The sequence below is a fragment of the Anas platyrhynchos genome, chromosome 5 (genome assembly GCF_047663525.1).
Source record: "Anas platyrhynchos isolate ZD024472 breed Pekin duck chromosome 5, IASCAAS_PekinDuck_T2T, whole genome shotgun sequence".
Lineage (NCBI taxonomy): Eukaryota > Metazoa > Chordata > Aves > Anseriformes > Anatidae > Anas > Anas platyrhynchos.
In genome coordinates, this window is record NC_092591.1 from 39,804,175 (window position 1) to 39,823,120 (window position 18,946).

The 18,946-nt window shown below is 33.8% G+C and overlaps 1 protein-coding gene across 1 annotated transcript in view; it reads left to right on the top strand.

Moving 5' to 3' along the window:
* LOC101793866 (formin) overlaps positions 1–18,946 on the top strand; it is a 150,277-nt gene that overhangs the window by 120,123 nt on the left and 11,208 nt on the right. The window contains exons 14-15 of the mRNA XM_072038908.1: positions 4,926–4,977; positions 8,367–8,516. Of these exons, the coding sequence (XP_071895009.1) occupies positions 4,926–4,977; positions 8,367–8,516 (202 nt within the window). The remainder of the gene's footprint in view (positions 1–4,925; positions 4,978–8,366; positions 8,517–18,946) is intronic.

Sequence of the window (18,946 nt, forward strand, 5' to 3'; positions counted from 1 at the left end):
CCTTTTTATGCAGCACCCTTTCTTTTTCTAGCCAGTAAGGTAACACTAATAATAAAAGCATTGAATGGATGTTGTGCATGAGTTGTTAGCAACATGCATGTGGTTCTGATAGCGTCATCTAATCAATAAAATCTCATACTGCATTGAAAACTACAGATTAACATGATAAATCAAGTGACTGAATGCTTTGGCTATACTAATATATATATACATATATACACACTTATACACACTCTTTTGGAGAAAAGAGTGCTTTCTGGTAGTGCTGTTAAAAGAGAAGAGAAAGGTCTTTTTCCCCAGACTTCACACCTAGTGTGTGTCTTGAATAAAGGGTTGCTTAAAAATGAAATTTGTTTTGAAGGTTTCACTGGTAACAGTTCTACTGAAAGCAAAAACAAGGGAGACTAAATCCATCCTGCTGTAGAACCTGCTGTTCTTTATATTACTGTAGTGTCTAGGATTTTAAACCTGTCTAGAATTTTGTATGAAAGCAGAACGTGTATTTTTTAATGATCCTCTCTAGTCTGTGTATCTATCTAGAAGGCCTTCTTTGACCTTTTTTCTCACCCTGCACAGTCCTTGATTAAATACATTTGTGAAGATGTTTCTCTTTTATCATAGAATCATAGAATAGTTAGGGTTTGAAGGGACCTTAAAGACCATCTAATTCCAACCTCCCTGCCATGGGCAGGGACACCTCCCACTAGATAGATTGCTCAACACCCCATCCAGCCTGGCCTTAAACACTTTCAGGGATGGCTCAGATGACTGTATGATGATTGTACTTGAGCATGGAGACATATATAGCGTACTTCTAACTATAGAGTCTTCTGACCTCAACATCTGATATCCAAGTATACCTGCAATGCATAATTTCGAAGAGATTTGGATCTGTTATCAAATGGTGGCATGTCTTCATGCTTTAAAAAGAAAATTAGAACAATTGTTGCTTGTTCTCCTTACTTCTGTAATGCCACAGAATGTGACATTTAGCACATTGGAAAGATAACCCCATCCGAGCTTCTCTGGGTATACACCTTTCTTATTCAACCCTTGCTTAAAGGGTTAATACATTCCTATCTTCACAAATTATGTGTGGGCTTCTTTTGGCTCTCTTTTGGCATAACTGCTTAAGAGTTTTAGTCTTGACTAATGGTGAATGTGAGTTCTTGTATGCTTAGGAAATGTCCTGTCTTTTGTCTCACTGTCCAAGCTCTATAAAGTTCAGAGAGGAATATCATTAGGGGATTTGGTTTGGTTTTGCATGTTTAGGGTTGTTTCTTTTTGTGTTGTTTGTTTGGTTTTGCTTGTTTTCTGTGACTATGTCTTATCCCAGATTCTGTTTTAATGTAAGTGTGGTTGGTTGGAAAAGTCAGAAAAGACCCATTTCCTTACTTGGAACAAAAAAAAAAAAAAAAAAAAAAGCCTTGTTTTAAGGTAGTTCCACGCCCCCCAAAAAACAAACAAACAAAAAAACTATAATTTGCTAGTCTCTAAATATACATGAAGCATATTTAACTCAGCCTTGAAATAAAAAACTAAGTTATGATTTCTATACCATAACTGCACATTCTCTGGTCATTCTCATAATTTTGAAGGTTCTCATTTCTCCAGAATGTTTGTAAAAATTATAAAAGGTTATGCACAAGATCTTTTAATTCTGAAAATAATAAGATATTGAAAAATGAAAAAGCTGTAGTGAGTGTAATGGGCACAACTAAATCAGTAGATATTTCTGAATTATTCTTCTTACGTGCATTCATATACTTAGTATCAGAGAGAAATGCCAGAAGACTTTTCCACCCGGTGTTAAAAATATTGACTAGCAGTCCAGGTGTAACTCATAGTTTTACACAGTTGTGTCCATGCATTTTTCTTTCTTTGCCCTCCACTCATGGAGCAAGCTGTCTCATCCTTCTGCTTTTGTCTTTTGTTTACTGGCCTTCTCCAGTGTTCAGTCTGTGTCATTATCCAATATTTACTTTCTTTTGTTCTTTGGGGAACTATTTCTTAGCAGCCAGATGTATGAAAAGATCTTAGTTCTGTTGTAGCTGGGAGTTGCTGTGCACTTATTAGAAGCATTAAAAATAAATATTTTCTCATAATTTCTCAAGATAGCGTTTGGCATGCTGTTTTATCCTCAGCAAGCAGAATATGTATCATTAATAAATAAAGTTTGTTTGTATTTTGTTTGTTTGTTGTTTTTTTTTCCCCTTACCACTTCACTCTTAGAATTGTTACAGGATCATGACTCTTCAAATGCTTACTTCTGTATTTCAGTAAAAAGAAGTTGTTAGAAATATCTGAGGTTCATAAGGCAAATTCATAAGATTGTACTCCATTTATTTTCTTATTCTGTTAGCTAGATACAGATAGCAGGATGAATAAGGCCAATTTTGTTATAGTTGTTTGTATTGCAAAAGATTATTCCAGCAGCATATTAGATCTGAATATTTTGTCAGTAGATGTTATCCTTTCAGAACTCTTGTCTGTAGAAAGATAAAAATTCTTCATTGATCCTGGTTTTCATATCTGTATTAGAAGAAAGCATATTCATTAACATTGTCTGTTAGTCATAAGATAGGGTCTGTGACTTTATTCAGTATCTTAACCAAATTCAAACAGAAGAGTATATTAAGAACCTGCATTTGGAGATGAGACTAGACAGCAAACTACATTTGGCAGTTTCATTTTCAAAGGTAGTCAAGCCTAATGACTAAGGGCAGACAGAAGGGTGTCACCTTACCAAATACAGTTTCTGGTAAGTCATTTTGAAGGACCTATGAGTAATCTGTACACATTACAAAATTGCAGATTAAAAAATCTGTATTTTGCAATGTATATCTGTATCTATATTGTGATTTGGTGCGGTAGGATTGGATCTGTGGTTTGAAATAACAGAGACTAATGCCACTATGTATACAACAGAGATCCAAACTTTGGGTTAGATTTAATCTGAGGTGCACATCTCCAAAACATGTGTTTCAAAACTGTCTGAAATCTTAATTTCAAAGTAATGCTTTTAAGTAGTTATTGGGTAGACATGATTATAGCTAAAGGTGTGGAAAACAGTCATACATATAATACAGTTACTTTCTTGCTTCCTCTTTTCCCTTATATTGGTATGCAAACAAACACACTGTCATATTAATGTAAACTTTGCATGTTCTTTCCTATAAGTCACACCTTTTTTCCAATTTCTATAATAAATTAAAATGTCTTTCCTCTGTCTTCCCTTACTCTGCTCTTACGAGATTAAAAAAACCAGTAAGTGGGTTCTTACCACCTGTAGTTATATAACCTATATATAACCTATAGTTATATAAGCCTATAATCATGCTATCCTTGTCATTGTGTTCTTGCTTATGTGCAGTTGTATCAGGGAACTGAACTGATGATACTGGATTTCTGCTGTAGCTCTGAATGTAGCTATGTGGGGATTTTGGTTTACTAAATGTTTTTTGATCTCCTCAACAACCAGAAAGAAGTTATCAGTGTAATCATAAAGCATACAGTTTTATACATAGTTCAGATTTTCATCATCTTTGTAGTTAATTTTGTATCAGGATGAACTATCAGAATTCTCACGTTTTCTACTTTTAATGATAAAAAAAATATATGAGAGCTGTGGAAATAATGAATTAAGTATAGTAGATTAACTTGAGTTGAATTTCTCAGGAGCCCGAAACAAACACATAAAAGAGAACTTCTGTCATAGCTGTCTTGCCACCAAGATTTGAGGTGGATAATATAATGGTATAGAATTCATTGTTTTCCTGACACAGGACACATAACATTGTTTCTACTGTTGCCATAATGAAATACTTGAATAAGTATCTACAACACATTCACTCAATATATATGTAGAATTTAATTTGTTTTGTCCATGTGCAGCAGTGCTGTGAAGTAAACCATTTTTTAAGTGATTTTAGCTTAGTATGGATCTCTGTGAGGGTACCCCTGTCATGAAATTGGATCAGTGGCCTTGTATGAAAAAAAAAAAAAAAGTTTGTAACTGTATTTCAACCAATGTATGCACTTCTATAGACTGAGCAGCCTGAAGATACAATTCTTCATTTGGTATCATTACCATGTCTGAATTCTGTTTGTATTAACATTTCACATAAATAATTTTTCTGTTATGGAATAGGAATAACTTTACCCCTTCAGTAATTTGTATACATCTGTAGTATTCTGCTGCAGCTAAATTGACTATACTGTACATGGAATTAAGAAGAATTGATCAACATTTTTGTAAAAAAATATGCTTTTGCTTGAGTATCCAGCTCAGGAAACATTTTCAAAAGCAGAGAATGCCCATCCTTTGAAAATTGAATCCCTTTAAGTAGTTCATGTCAGCACTCTGTAACAGAGGGGTTCACATTCACTGACTGTATTTCAAACTCTTGGCTTCTTTTTCAAAAAATGATGTACATACCATACATTCAAAACTTAGTACATGTGTTTTTATTTACCAACTTCCTGAACAAAATGTGATAGCTATATGGAACACTTGGTGTTAACTATGTTCAGTACCTGTTCATCAACTTTCAATTATTAGCACTGCAAAAATGGATTTAAATCTGAAAGTTTTTGCAGCAATAAATGAATATACAGCAATTTATTTATTTTTAATCTGAAACTCAAGTCTAATTATTTGGGTTTTATTTTGATAAATATCTATTTCTGTATATTATAGTATCAGATTTTAAATGACTTTTAAAATCCAATACACCTTATTGCTACATTAAAAAGCATAAATTTATGTACAAGAAATAAAAATTGAAAATTGGTAATTTTTTTACCACTTTTGTTATATTTAGTGTACAACCTATCCAATTTTGAATGTAAGAAATGTTAAATACATAGGATCTCTAAAACATTATGGGAGTAATTTATGTATTGGAAATGTTTTTCATTGGCAGCTAAAGAAGAACGTAAAAAAGAAGAGAGCAGTTTGGAAAATGCACAAAAATAGTAAGTTTTTTGCTTCTGCTTTCTAACAGTTTATTTTTGGTCAAAGATGTTATTGATCTAGGAACAGAGTAAATAGAGAAAAGCATCTGAACTTCAAAGAATTAATGTACTTTCTGAACATTTCTTATGTAGCCTTCCAGGAAAGTGTTCAGTTGAATTTTTACCCAGTCTTCTGTTTGAGATTTTAATTGAATCATTGAATCATAACATTTAATTGAATCAGAATCTTACAGAATATTGTAAAAACTGATTAACTGCTTAATGTACTGAAAATGTGTTTCAGTGTCATAGAACCTTTTTGTCACCTAAGCTATTGAATGCAGTATACTAAGAAGCCAATGAAATCTAAATGTTTTTTGTTGCCTGAACATCTATTCCTTACTTAGGCCTTTGGAGGCAACATATGGGAAGAAGTAAGATAAGTTGATTTCTGAATAGATTTAAAAAAATGTTTAATAAAACAATATTTATAATAAATATTGATTACCACTTTTTTTTTCTTTTTTTTTTTTGAGATTGAAGTATCTGCTTTTAACCTTATTTGTGTTAGCTATGGAACTCTTTATATCAATGAAGGTAGTTTTAGCTGTTAAAACTTTTAGTTGTAAAGATATCACATTATCACATACGAAAAATTTCTATCCTCATACATTTTGAGATTGTTTTGCTCTATTCATATAAAATGTAAACCAGCTGTAAGACTGTTTAAAGAAAACCTTATAAAACAATTTTTTTTGCTTTTTTTGAAGAGCATCCAGATAAAGAGTAATAGATGAGGTTTCTTCATCTGAATATTAGAAAAAAGTAGTTTTCTACATCATAATGTATATGGTCATATGTTCAATAAAATTGATTTTTAACTTCAATGAATATTTATTCTTCATGGTCTAAAGGTAGATTTGTTGCAGTCTGTATTTTTATGTTAGATTTCTGAGCCCTGAGTGACTTGACCTAACTGAGACACCCAGATCAGAAGAGTGATCTAGACAATCAGAAGAGAGACAATCTTCCTAGATATTCAGAAGAGAGGCACCTCCCAAACTCAATTCAAGTCTTAGGTGAACTGTTACCATTTGCTGCAGAGGGTGGCAGAAAGTTGGCTGAACCTGTTGACTAATATTAGCTGGTGAGGCTCTTTACTTTCTGCCTACCTCCAAATTTTCCCTCTCTGGTGCAGTTGCTCTAATGTTCTAGCTTTGTAGCCTTTCTAAAGCAGAGTAGACACTCAGGGGTACAAAAGTATGCTTAATTTGTAGTTGACTTAAGGAATTAGTTGTCTGATAAAGAGTTTGTGTTTCACAAATGCTACCTGAATGTTCAGTATTTTAAGTTACTGATAAAAAGATCTGTTGCTCCTAAAAGTCAAAAAGCAGCAGAGGAAGCTAGAGCAAGCTAAATTAAAGCAAAACGGTGCTACTTGGGGAACATCCAAAGATGAAACACAGAGAGGGGAGGAGGAAGAAAGAGAGGGTGTAGAAGAATTCAGAATTCAGGACAGGTATAGTTGGAACAGTGAAGGTTTCAGTTAGGAAGGAAGAAGAGATCATGATGTTAATAGGGATGCTGTTATCTGAAGCAAACCTGCAAAGAAAGTTTCTGGTCCTACTGTCCCTCACTCAGCTGTCCTAGTCAAGTTGTATGAACAACTGAGGAGTACTTTGCCAGCTGAGTGTAATGGAGATGAAAATCACCTTCACCCTGTCCAGTAGAGGTGAACTGTTTTAACCATATGACCAATGAAGGCATTTTAGTATTTTTAGTGTTTGAAATCCCAGAATGGTTAACACAGACATTGAAATCTGCATTAGCTTATTTATTTATTTATTTACTTTCTCCTGGTAGTTTCACTACAGGACCCTTCAACTTGGAATATTATGGGCTTATTGGTACTCATTTCAGTCATTCCTTTACCGTTGATCAGCAATTAACTGAATATATTTTCATGTCTCATGCAAAACCTGTGCGAGAAAATTAAAGGTTATCATGTACAAGGATTTAAAAAACTACCAGCAATACGGGATATTCTCCAACATGTCCTAGAAGCTGTATGTGTCTTTAAAGAATAAAAAACAGAGCATATGGCTAGCGTATCTCAAGTCTGAACTTCCTTACTTTGTAAAGCAGTTGGAGTAAATTTTGGTTTGCTTTTTGGGGGGTATCTTCTCTGTCTTTGGATAGTTACTTTGTATTCTTCAAGCCCAGCTAATACTTGATGCTGACCTCGGCAAGTCCATATAAAAACATACAACGGACTATGCAAATACATGTAGAAGTTAAGAAAGAAGTATTTCCTCAAGCTGCATCTGTTGTTCAAGTGACATCCGTTTAATAGTTGAGAGACTCTTAACAGATCTTTCAAATACCTCTTATTTATTTTATGTTCAATATTTACACTTCCTGTATTTTAGATTTAGGACCAATTGGCAGCTATAAAGAAGAATATAATTTTCCTTTGTTTAAATAAGTTTGTTTTTTAAAGAAAAATGGATTATTTTGAAATATGTTGTTACCTTTATTTTTAAATTATGGCATTAGTTTTAGTAAGTTTCACCAAATTTTACAGGATTTGTGACATACACTTTGCAGAGAAAAGTGGTTCAACCTTTACAAAAATTAACATACTATTTTGTTTTGTTTAGATCAGTCTCCACATAGTATCGCTAGTAATGTGAATTGCTTCATTTTATCTTACAAAGCAATGTCATAAAGGCAGTTAAAATGCCATCAGAAGTATCTTTTGTTATAAAAGGCTACTTTGAAAATATTCAGCTGCATAACAATACTGTATCCACACTATAAAATAAAAGGGCATTACAATATTGGCAATGTATTTTCATAAAAATAATTGCTGTTATCTGCTTATTTACACACTTGGAAGGAGATTTATTTTCTCTAAGAGTTTAGCAAAATGAGTATTGGCACAGACAGTGGCTTTTTTTGCTGCTACTCAGAATTCTCCCTAACTACTTGAACGTTATTTCTAGCCTAACCTGGAGATTTTTTAATTGACTTGGCATATGACTCTTCTGTAGTCCTTCAATAAAGATAAATGGCAAAATAAGTTCTCTATGGAGCGTTGCAAAATTAAAGACATAGATAAAATATAGCATTTCCTTTAATACACTAAATCCAGTTTTTCTGTTTAAAATTGTTTTGACTATGTGACATGTCTATATGATAGCTCATGCATCTGTAAGTTGACCTCCTAAGAGTGAGGTAGGTGTTGGAAGGTTAGTTATACTCAGCATGAATTGCTGCTATGATTTCCAAGGCTAAGGGGAAGTTACGGTAATTACCAGCCTTGACTACTGAATCAGGAACCAGTCCTCAGAGAAACTGTTTCCCCCGTGGTCTTACGTGTTGACAGTTTCTTTTTCCCCCCATCATAGCTTTGAAGAAACAGTGGGATACTTTGGGATAAAGCCAAAGCCTGGTGAGAAGGAGATCACACCAAACTATGTTTTCACGGTGTGGTACGAATTCTGCAGTGACTTCAAGACCATTTGGAAACGAGAGAGCAAAAGCATTTCCAAGGAGCGGTAAGGTTCTAATAAAGTCATTAATACCATTTTAGATGTCTGGGAAACTGTTCCTTCTCAAACCCAACAAATTATACTCCTATATTTCACAGGCGTCATTGTTTTCTTTCAGATCTAATGGACATCAAGGAAAGATTATTCCCTCAGGGTGCGTAGGAAAATTCACCAAAGGCATGCTGTCCCCACAAAAAGATAAACACATATAATCTGATAAATTACACTTTTGTAACCCCTTCCAATTACTAGCTAGTAAAATGAAAGGGGAGCTGTGCTAATTTGTAACAGATTGCTTCTCTGTGCATTTTCATGTTGAACTAGCCTAAATGAGGCGATATTGCTGTCGCAGACAGTACAGACAAATAAAAGTGAATGCTTTTCCAGTTAATATACTGCACTTGCATCAAAGGGAAGCCCCAGAGATTCAGGCCACACTTAGCACTGTGTTGAAGCCCCACACTGGATTTACAGCACCACTTCTGACTTTTGGTGTCCTGCTGAGGACATCAAACTACTTGCCGCTAGATCTCACCACAGACTCCTGATTTTATTAGTTAGAGTAAAAAATATATATATAAACCCTTCAATTATTTGCTTGATTTTCTTAAAGAAGCTAAAAATCTTTTACAAACAAAAAACACTTCCACTAAAAGGGAACCATGTTTACCATATCTCAATTCATTTGAAAAGACCTAGAAAGTGCTAACATTGTCATGCCTTGGAGAAGAATGGATTAAAAAAAAAAAAGTCCAGATCACACATCCATTCTTTTTTCTGCAGTTAGCACCTTGATGGTGGGATACAATTTCTCCCTTCAGATAAATTGATTTAAAGTCCCTTGTAAATGTTTTAATGCTATATTGGAAATCGTAACAAAACTCAGTTTCTTAAAACAATATTCAAGAGATCTTTGTTTCTAAGTAAACTACTATGTTCTGTGCTTTCCTACTGGGGTGAGATGAGAACTTCTTATTGTTTAATAACAATTTAAATAAAACGTAAAAATCAAAATGTAACTAATATTTCATCAGTTCCTTTAATATATACCCTTAGTCCTATTCATAAATGTAAATCAGTATCAGTAGAATGCAGAATGCCAGTTAGTATATTTTTTCAAAGTAGTGATACTTTCTGGGTTATACAGACTCTTTTTCAGAGTTCACTTCAAATTATTTTTGTAAAGTTTCATTAATGTCAAAAGAACAATGCATTGTCCTTGACACTCAAAATCTGGGTCATTCATTGAGTCAATGTGCTGCTGAAATGAGGAGCCTTGTGTAATAAGTAAATTAGAATGGCAGAAGAGCTGTTTTCATTATGCTAAATTGCTTTGAATGTACTACTGAAAAGAAGAACCTCAGTAAATTAGAGTGATGGGAAAACTATCTTAATCATTTGAAAATGTCCTGTGAAGTCATGACCTTTAAAGGTTCCTGTTTTATGAAGTATGAGATTAACAGTTGATGAACTGCTGTCCAAGAAATTTTGAAAGCTAAGAATCATTGTGCACATTGGTAACTAAAAACCTTAGAATGACAGGAATGGACAGCTGTCTTCCTTAACTGGCTAATTAATTGGATTCACTATTTGTTTTGCATTTTTACAGATTGTAATTAAAAAAATAAAAATAAAAATGTTTATCTTCAACCAATTATTTTGTTGTAAAGGAAATTTTAAAGAGGAATAATCGACAGTATAAGTCAATATTTTCAATCTTGGGTTCTGAAACTGAAGTATTGACATCATTATGTAAATACTTTTACAATTATCTTACTCTTCAAATTTCAGGATGAGCTGCAGAAGCATAAAATGGATCTGAATTAGACTGTAGAATACCTAAATTAGATTAGATTAGAATGTAGATACCTAAATACGGATTTCATTGTTTATAGGGTTATGTTAATATTAGTATTGGGTTTTAATTTCTCTCGTAGTAAATACAGCTCAGAAAATTAAAACATTAATTATGGTGTGCCATACCAAATCTATCATTAAAAACATATTAGCTTAAAATTCATAATAGTTAAACTAAATCAAAAGATGTATTCCAAAATTAAAATTTTATGTTGAAAACAAGCTACTTTGGGTTGCATAACAGGAACTTTAAAATATCTGAATTTCATGAAAAAAGGATACCACCTTTAAGAAAATGACAACCTCAGCTGCAAGAGCCTGTTTTGTCTAAAATCCACTTGGCTGCTAAATGTAACACAACTGTAGAAATCTAATTAGATTTCTATGAGGCTTTTTTGTAAAGTAAGGGAAACACTTTAACTGAGCTGTCCTGCACTTAACCTACCATGAAAATGAATTAGCTGCCTGCAAGATATAGTTGAATCATTGTCTCTTTCCTGGACAAAATTTGCACACCATTTAGAAAAGCAAGACAGAATTGCAGACAGCTAACAAACTTAGATAGATACAATAAATAAATGACTGTAGAGATAAAATGAAGAAAATTTGAAAGGAAACGAAGGAACTTTTTTATTTAGTGTAAGTGTGCATCCAGGTACATCAAGTTTTCTGCTTTCTTCTGTTTATGAAGTTTTGAGATACTAGCCAAATTGAAGCCTAAAATGAAGGTATATTTTTCTGGCAACAGTGCACTTATACCATGGTAGATTACATGTAATTCCAGTCTCGCTTCCTTTTTTTAGACTATTCATTTTATTTTCAGTGGGTATGTCTGTGCATTCAGAATCAAAACAAATGTGTATTAATAACAACTTGAATACATTTAATTTATGTGAATGCCTACCCATAAATCATAGAATCATAGAATCATAGAATATCCTGAGTTGGAAGGGACCCTTAAGGATCATCAAGTCCAACTCTTGACACCGCACAGGTCTACCCAAAAGTTCAGACCATGTGACTAAGTGCACAGTCCAATCTCTTCTTAAATTCAGACAGGCTCGGCGCAGTGACCACTTCCCTGGGGAGCCTGTTCCAGTGTGCAACCACCCTCTCTGTGAAGAACCCCCTCCTGATGTCAAGCCTAAATTTCCCCTGCCTCAGCTATTAAAGCATTCGAGATCTGCTAAAGTATATTTCAAGAGAATATTCTAGACAAGTCTCAATGTAGGGGAAAAGTATAAATATAGAAAAAATACAAAGGAGTTTGTAGTGACTATTTTCATCACAAAGTGTGATTGCATGTTTTGCAGAATAAGTGTGACAAGGATTATCATTATGTTTATGCTTTACATATTCCATATGTACTTACATATTAAAGGAATATACTTACATATTAACAATACTTACATATTAAAGGAATTATTGCTGATAATTTTTCTCATTGCTTACACTGTACATACCATGTATCTTACACAAAAGAAAGATTACAGCATAGTTGCCATACTGGATTAAGCCATTTCTTTCAGATAGAACATATATTAACATTTCATAGCTCAGGAACAGAAATCAGAAAACAAAAAATAGAAACAAAGTTTGTCTCAATGGCTGGAGAAGACATGATCATTATTTAATGAAGAGAAATACATGCTACATTTTAAAATAGGGCAAGTCCTATTTTTGAAAAGTCCCTTTATAACGCATTTTTCGTTCTTGAATTTTATCTCTGTCACAAAGCATGTTGATGGTCTCAGCTTAATCTTGTGAAAAAAGCTATAGTGACTTTTTTGGTACAAAAGCAGTAACACATTCAAAAAGCAAAAGGTCTGAATGTAGCAGTGTAAGTTGCTAATATTAAAGAGGAAAATGTCTGAACAGTAAGAAAGACACTGAACAGTGCCCAGTAAATATTTGTTTATTATAGTAAGTTGGAGTTGGCTATACTTTTCTCCTTTTTTCTTTTCTGGTGTTAATTTACTAAATACAGAATGAGTTGTATTGGTTGTTCACTGTTTCAGAACACGTAGAGAGTAAGTTTGGGGAGTTCTTGTTTGTAACACCACATGATCATAAGAGATACCCTGTGAATTGCAAAAGCTCATAAAAATGCTGGCCAACAGAATATTTAGAATCTTTAACCATCAAGTAAGCTAATCTATGAGACTATTTTGCACCTTAGAAATGACTGAAACTTGACAGAAACACTTGCCACAGAGGAATTGAATTGTATTTTCATTTTCAATATTACAGTCACCAAGGAGGAAAAATAATCTTTGGTTCAAGATGTTATACAAGTTTTAGATTATCAGATTTACGTTATAACTTGATTTTAAAAGTGAATTTCCATAACTATATCTTCTAGAAATGGGGAAATTTTACATAAGGCTGTGTTATACAGTTGTAGTGCCAACACTTCTAACATATTATAATCATAACCTTCCTATCTTATCGTAATACCTATCATGATTCTCTGCACATGCACACAACTCAATGACATAGAATGGGGAAAGTAATGAAAATCATAATATATGCTTGTAATGCATATAGCATTACAAGCATATTAATGAAAAGCATAAAACATTATACAGGTACTTGGAATAAGAAAATGCATAAGCCAGATGGAATTCCAATGGACAAACCTTTGTCTATTGAATGTCATGTGTCTGTCACCTAAGACAATGAATAAAAAAAAAGGTGAGAATCTAGATTTGCAGCCATTTTGATCAAAGTGTACTATGGCAGAACACACTGTACTGAGTATTAGTCTAACTCTGCAAAAAAGGCATCATCCAGCTATCATAAAATCTGCTTATCTGGTTGAGTGAAGAAAAAAGAAAAATGTGGCATTCTACATGGCTACATTCTATAAGCATTTTCAGTAGAAATTAGGTGGCCAATGTAGCCTTTTTTCTATGTGAGAAAGGCAGAGTTGAAATGGCTGATGAATTACAACATGAATTAATAAAAAGTTGTACCAGATTGTTTAGCAATGCAGACAGAGAAAAAAAGGAAGATTTTACACGCTTCTGAGGTTAAAGTATAGCTATAGGACAAATCAAGGAGATAATTATGATTTACAGGCCTGTGTGGCAAAACAGAAATGGCTAGTTTCCATACAGCAGATCTGGCAAGGTGCTGCCCTAAGGCTCGTGCTCTTGGAAAGAAAAGCAGTGTTTCTTTTTAAGTGTTATTAGGAAACAAATGTACAACAAAACGGAAAACATTACTGAATCATTATATAAATCTACGGTTGTCTATGCATAGTTCTGATCTCTTCCTTTCCAGCAAGATATGGAGAGAGAAGAGAAAGAATGATCAGGTACAGAACAGCTTCTGCATAAGGAACTGTTTAAATAAAGTGGGATTTATAGGCTTGGAAAAGAACCTAATGAAAAGGATGCAATAGAGAACTGTACAGGCATGAAGGGCAAATGTGAAATAGTCATTACATACCTCATCTAATACTACAGCTGAAAAGCATCGAATGAAACTTGCAAGTGACTGGTTCAAGCCGAATGCAATGATGCATCTTTACAGTAGGCATACTTAATCTGTTGAACACATTGCCACCAGATGTCCCAGGTGTCAAAAGTTTGCATTGCTTCTGAATGGTGACACTACAAATTCATATTAGAAAAATCCATGAAGGACTGTTAAATGTGAATAGAGTTTCCAGCTGCAGAAGTATTCTGGGGATTATCACTGAATGCTTTGGCTATCCTTACATGCTCCTAGGTATTTGCTAGTATAAAGCTCAAATGGACTGAAGCATGTTTTTAATCTAACCTATTGCAGTCTTTTTTGGCCTATCGTTTCCTTTTAGTTTAGCAACAGCTTTCATAAAGGCATAGAATTAGATTTTTTTTTCTTGTGATTACAGAGCTGAAATTTCTCACCTGTAAACAGATAATCAAAATACTGTCAGTAGATCCAGGAAAAAATAGAAGCAAACCAAGTGTGTTAGCAATTTGAGGTTTTGGAGACAAATTCCACTGAGAACATATGTTTTGCTGTGTATGTACTGAATTAGTTAGTGAACATTTATTCTAAATACAGTTTAAAGATTCGATCAATAATGATGAAGTTCTTTTCAGAAGGCTTGACTGAAAGCTTGAATAGCCAATTGTATTGTACAGTACAGTAATAGAAGTGGACTATGTTCAAACTTCGAAGTCTGTTAGAAGGCTCCTTTTTGTTAAGCTAACCAAGGACTCCATCAAATAATGTGCCAGGCCAGGTAATACACAGGCATCCATCTTCTAAAATTTTAAGACTGAAGTGTAGGCTGCCATGTTTTATGGGCTTACAGTGTTTTCAGGAAGCTGTGCTGTTGCTTAAGGATTAGTTTATGGTCTGCATACAGAAATTATCGTATGACTGAGAGCAGTAAGGCATATAACACATGAAAGGTATTTGAGCTATGGGGATATTTCTTAGTCTCTCAGAGGGAGTCACTGTTTAGCTGAGTTTAAGGATCTGAGGTGGGTATGCAGCTTGGCTCTAGGTTGAAAACTTGATGTTAACCATAGCTGCCCCTGCTTGTTCATCTCCACCCATATCAGATTTGAATTGCACAATAGTTCCTGTGCCAGCACAGTCTTATGGGAGAAGTTTGAACTTCAAGTCATGGAAAGCTCAAATGGAGTGATCATTCCAAGCTATTTCATAACCCTCAGCTATCCACATAATCCACCAGCTGCAGGGAAGGAGCTATAGCAGCAAAGAGAATGGATTATTCCAGAATATCAAGAGTTGAGAGAGAACCAGATAATTTTGTCTGTCTTCACACACCAGTAAGGGTTGAACATACCTGAGTAGCAACTGGCTTGCTTAGAAGGGATTTTATGTATCCTAACTGTGGGCTTTGGAGCACAGAATGGGCAGGCTCACACCTTCTGCTGTCTGACTCAAGCCAGTACCTGCCACATACAGGCAGGAAAAAAATAAATTATATTCACATTGATTATAGTAAAGATCCATACACAATATTAGACTCATGATTCCCCTAATTAAGAATACGTTTTTATCACTTCATTCAGTTTTGTTTTCCATATTGTGTGGTACTGTGTCATCCTGCTCAGTATTACATTTGACACCACATATTCTTTATTAATTAGGGTATATTGACCTCCTTTGCTCACTTTTGAATGAGAGTAGTGTTTCTTTTGAATGCATCCATATTGGAGCTAATCAGATTTTAAAGCTGAATTGATTCACATTCTTTAATTCTTCTTTTTTCTCCTTTGAAAAACACTGAAACACCAAAAGCTATTAGTGTTTAATGTCTTGGAATGGTAAGTAGACCTAGGTTATGTCATTCACTGATTAATACTGCCCAAAACACAATGTGTGAGGAATATCTACAATTTTATTGCCTAGTCTGCTTGAGAAGATTATAAAACATGCATTAGAAAAGCAAGCCTCCACTGAGGTGACCCTGACAGAAGTAAATCTTCATCTGTTTTCTGTAAAGACAAGTCAGTCTTTACACAAGCTAATGCATCTTCCTATGCTATTCTATACTGATACAGGAAAAAAAAAGTAACTTTTTGTTCCACCTGTTCCTTTGCGCGTCTCCAAACTCTCCCTTATGTTTGTGGCCCTGTTCATGTGAGCTGCTCCTGTGCACATTCATTCACACAACAAAAACTCAGAAGAAAGGGATATATAGTAGTTGGTGGGATGTTTGGTTCACGTTTTTCAGCCTATGCCTGCAAGTTGAAAATTGTGAAGCTCTGTCTCAGAGCTAGATTCTGCTCCTGTTTCTCAAGGATAAGGCACTTGAGGAGACTCTTGTCAGATTAATTATGTATATTAACTGAACTTCCCTAAATCTACAGAATGTATCAGTACCTGTTGTCTTTCCTGCTGGTTATTGTACTATCTTAGTGATTTCCCGACCTCCCTAGGGAGCCCTTTTACTATGTAAAATTCTGCATCTTCTCCCAACTTCTGTGTGGTGTTTCAAGTAACATGTAAGTAACAAATGAGCTCAAGTAGCATAAAGTGAGTAACCATTTTAAGCCCATATTTTGTAAACCTCACTCATTTTCACTAAGAAACTACTTAGTCCAGTACATCTGTAGTAAATATTTCAGTAATGTTTTTAAAAGTCATCTTAAGATGTTTTGTTGGACCTTGTATTTGACATAAGACTTCAAGGCATTCCTTCTATTTTCAAAAACTATTTTCTTTTTCATCAAATTTCTATAAAGTATACAATGTTAAAACTGGTTGCCTTCATTATCATCTAATATAACTGCAGTTACAAGTAAGAAGGGAAATTTGATAGAATATTTATTTAACTTACATTTTGACTTTGTCACTTAGCTTTTGTTTTACTTCAACTTTGAACAAGTAGTTGCTGAAGAATTAAAAGTAGCTGAGGAAGTTATACTTTTGTAAGAAGTTAAACAATTTACATCTATATAAATTCTCATAAGCTATATCTACTTCCTTGAACACCTTTATAATAGTAACTGAAAATAGTAGCATATTGTGTGGTATGTTTGCACATTGACTAATGACATAATATGTGTGTCTAAGACAACATCAGAAAATATTTGTTAGTTTAGTTCTATCCTTTTAATTGTACTTTATACGTAGTTCTTTCTGTAACTTATCTCTAATTTTATTTTGATTTTAATATATTTCTGAAAGTATAATCTGAAAAAAAGAAAAGTTTTTCAAATAAAATTACGTTATTATATGATTTATACAAACATGTAATTATTTTTATTTGTGCTAGGGAAAGGTAGTTAAAAAAAAAAAAAAGAGTGAACAGCAGAGGCATACCAAAGTTTTATTAGCAAAAATTGTCTAGTCACTAGATAATTGTTTTTATGTGATTTGTTTATTTTTACTTACCTGTTTCAGTAACAGTGTCAGTCAAATGTAATGCACACATTCATTTTTAGATGAAGATAAAGGATATTGTGTGTTTGTAAGTTACGTGTTCATTTCTAAAGTTTTTTCATGAAAGTGAAACAAGGGAAAGGAATGAAAGGAAACAAGGGAAAGATTATGAAAGGAAACAAGGGAAAGATTAGACTTCTGCCACTAAACAAATGGATGATTTTTAATTTGGATGGTTTTCATACCATTTCATTTTTCTCATTTCAAGGACAGTGCTTCCAGACACAATAACCAGTCCTAGTATCCTACCCATGTGTAACAAAGATTCGTTTTTATTTATTAGACACCTTTGCATTGTGGTGTTTCACTGATGTAATTACTGAGCTAATCGTTTTGTTAAAATCAAACTATTTTACTTTTAAAATCCCAAAGAATTACATTCATCTTAAATTATGCACTTATGTTTCTGAGAATGCCTGCTAATCTTATCACTCATATGTTAACCAAGTGATTTCTTTACTTCCTAGGAGACCAAAGAGCAATATATAATGTCTGTCATTTTTATGAGCCAAATATCACATGATTCAAATCATGTTAGTGAGCTGGTTTATTTTTATTCTGTATTCCAAACTATTCATTCTATTTAAAAAATTCCAGGTTTCCTGGCAGTGGTGCAAGTATGGAATAAAATACACAGAGCAATGCCTAAATCAGTGACAAGCGTAATTTTCTTTTCAAGTCCAAAAGTTTATAATCCCTAGAATTCTCCCTTCAGATGAAAATGTAGACACTAAATGTTTAAAAATTATTCAGAAAACAATCCTAGGACTGATGAAAATGTGATAGAAAATAAAAATGTGGTGGAGATAGGGAAGAGTTTAGAAGTTGATCCCTCCATATGATTGTACTAAACCCAAATACTGTCACTTGACATGCTTTATCATCTTTGCATAAACTTTTTAGCTGTGAGGAATGGCATGCCATGTCCAGTGGCTGCTGTCATCTATCATAAAGGAGCAAACTGTAGTGATTAACAAAAAACTGTAAAAAGATGGGACTGTATGTTGCAGCTTAGTTGTTTACTTGTGGAAACAGGGAAAACTAATTACGTTCTAAAAAGAGCACAGATATGTTTAAAAATGTACAGAATAGTAATTTCATATTGGCATATTTGAGGGTGTGCTACAGCTTGAATCAATGTTGTAGCTAAACAGAGTTGGAAATAAGATCACTTAAAGGTAGTGTAACTGTTTCCTGCTGTTCTTAAGCACTGAAAAGTGAGACAACACGAATAACTACCTAGGAGAAGCTTCTAAAATGCATACCTCAGACAAGGAATGTTAGTTTCCAACACTTAACTTCGATAAACACAATGAGGAACTTATGAATATGTTCTGTATTTTTAAAAAGATGTCCAGAATCTGTTTTTCTGCTAGTGTTACAGCAAGGAAATACGTATCAGTAATAGCAGCTATAATCCACTTTCCTTTTTGCTTTTGTTCCAAAATTCCTCAAAAATTGAGTGTGTCGAAAGTAGCTTGAACTGGACATGGTATTTTAAATACTTTTTGACTGGCCATAACAATTATTTCTACTACTGGAAAAAAATAAGAGAAGAAAATACAATTTTTCACTTCCAGAGTGCCAAGAAATGTGTTGTTTATAGTAAAAGACTGATTTTGTGTGCAGTAGTGAAAACAGGGTTGCTGAGTTCTTGCTTGTAA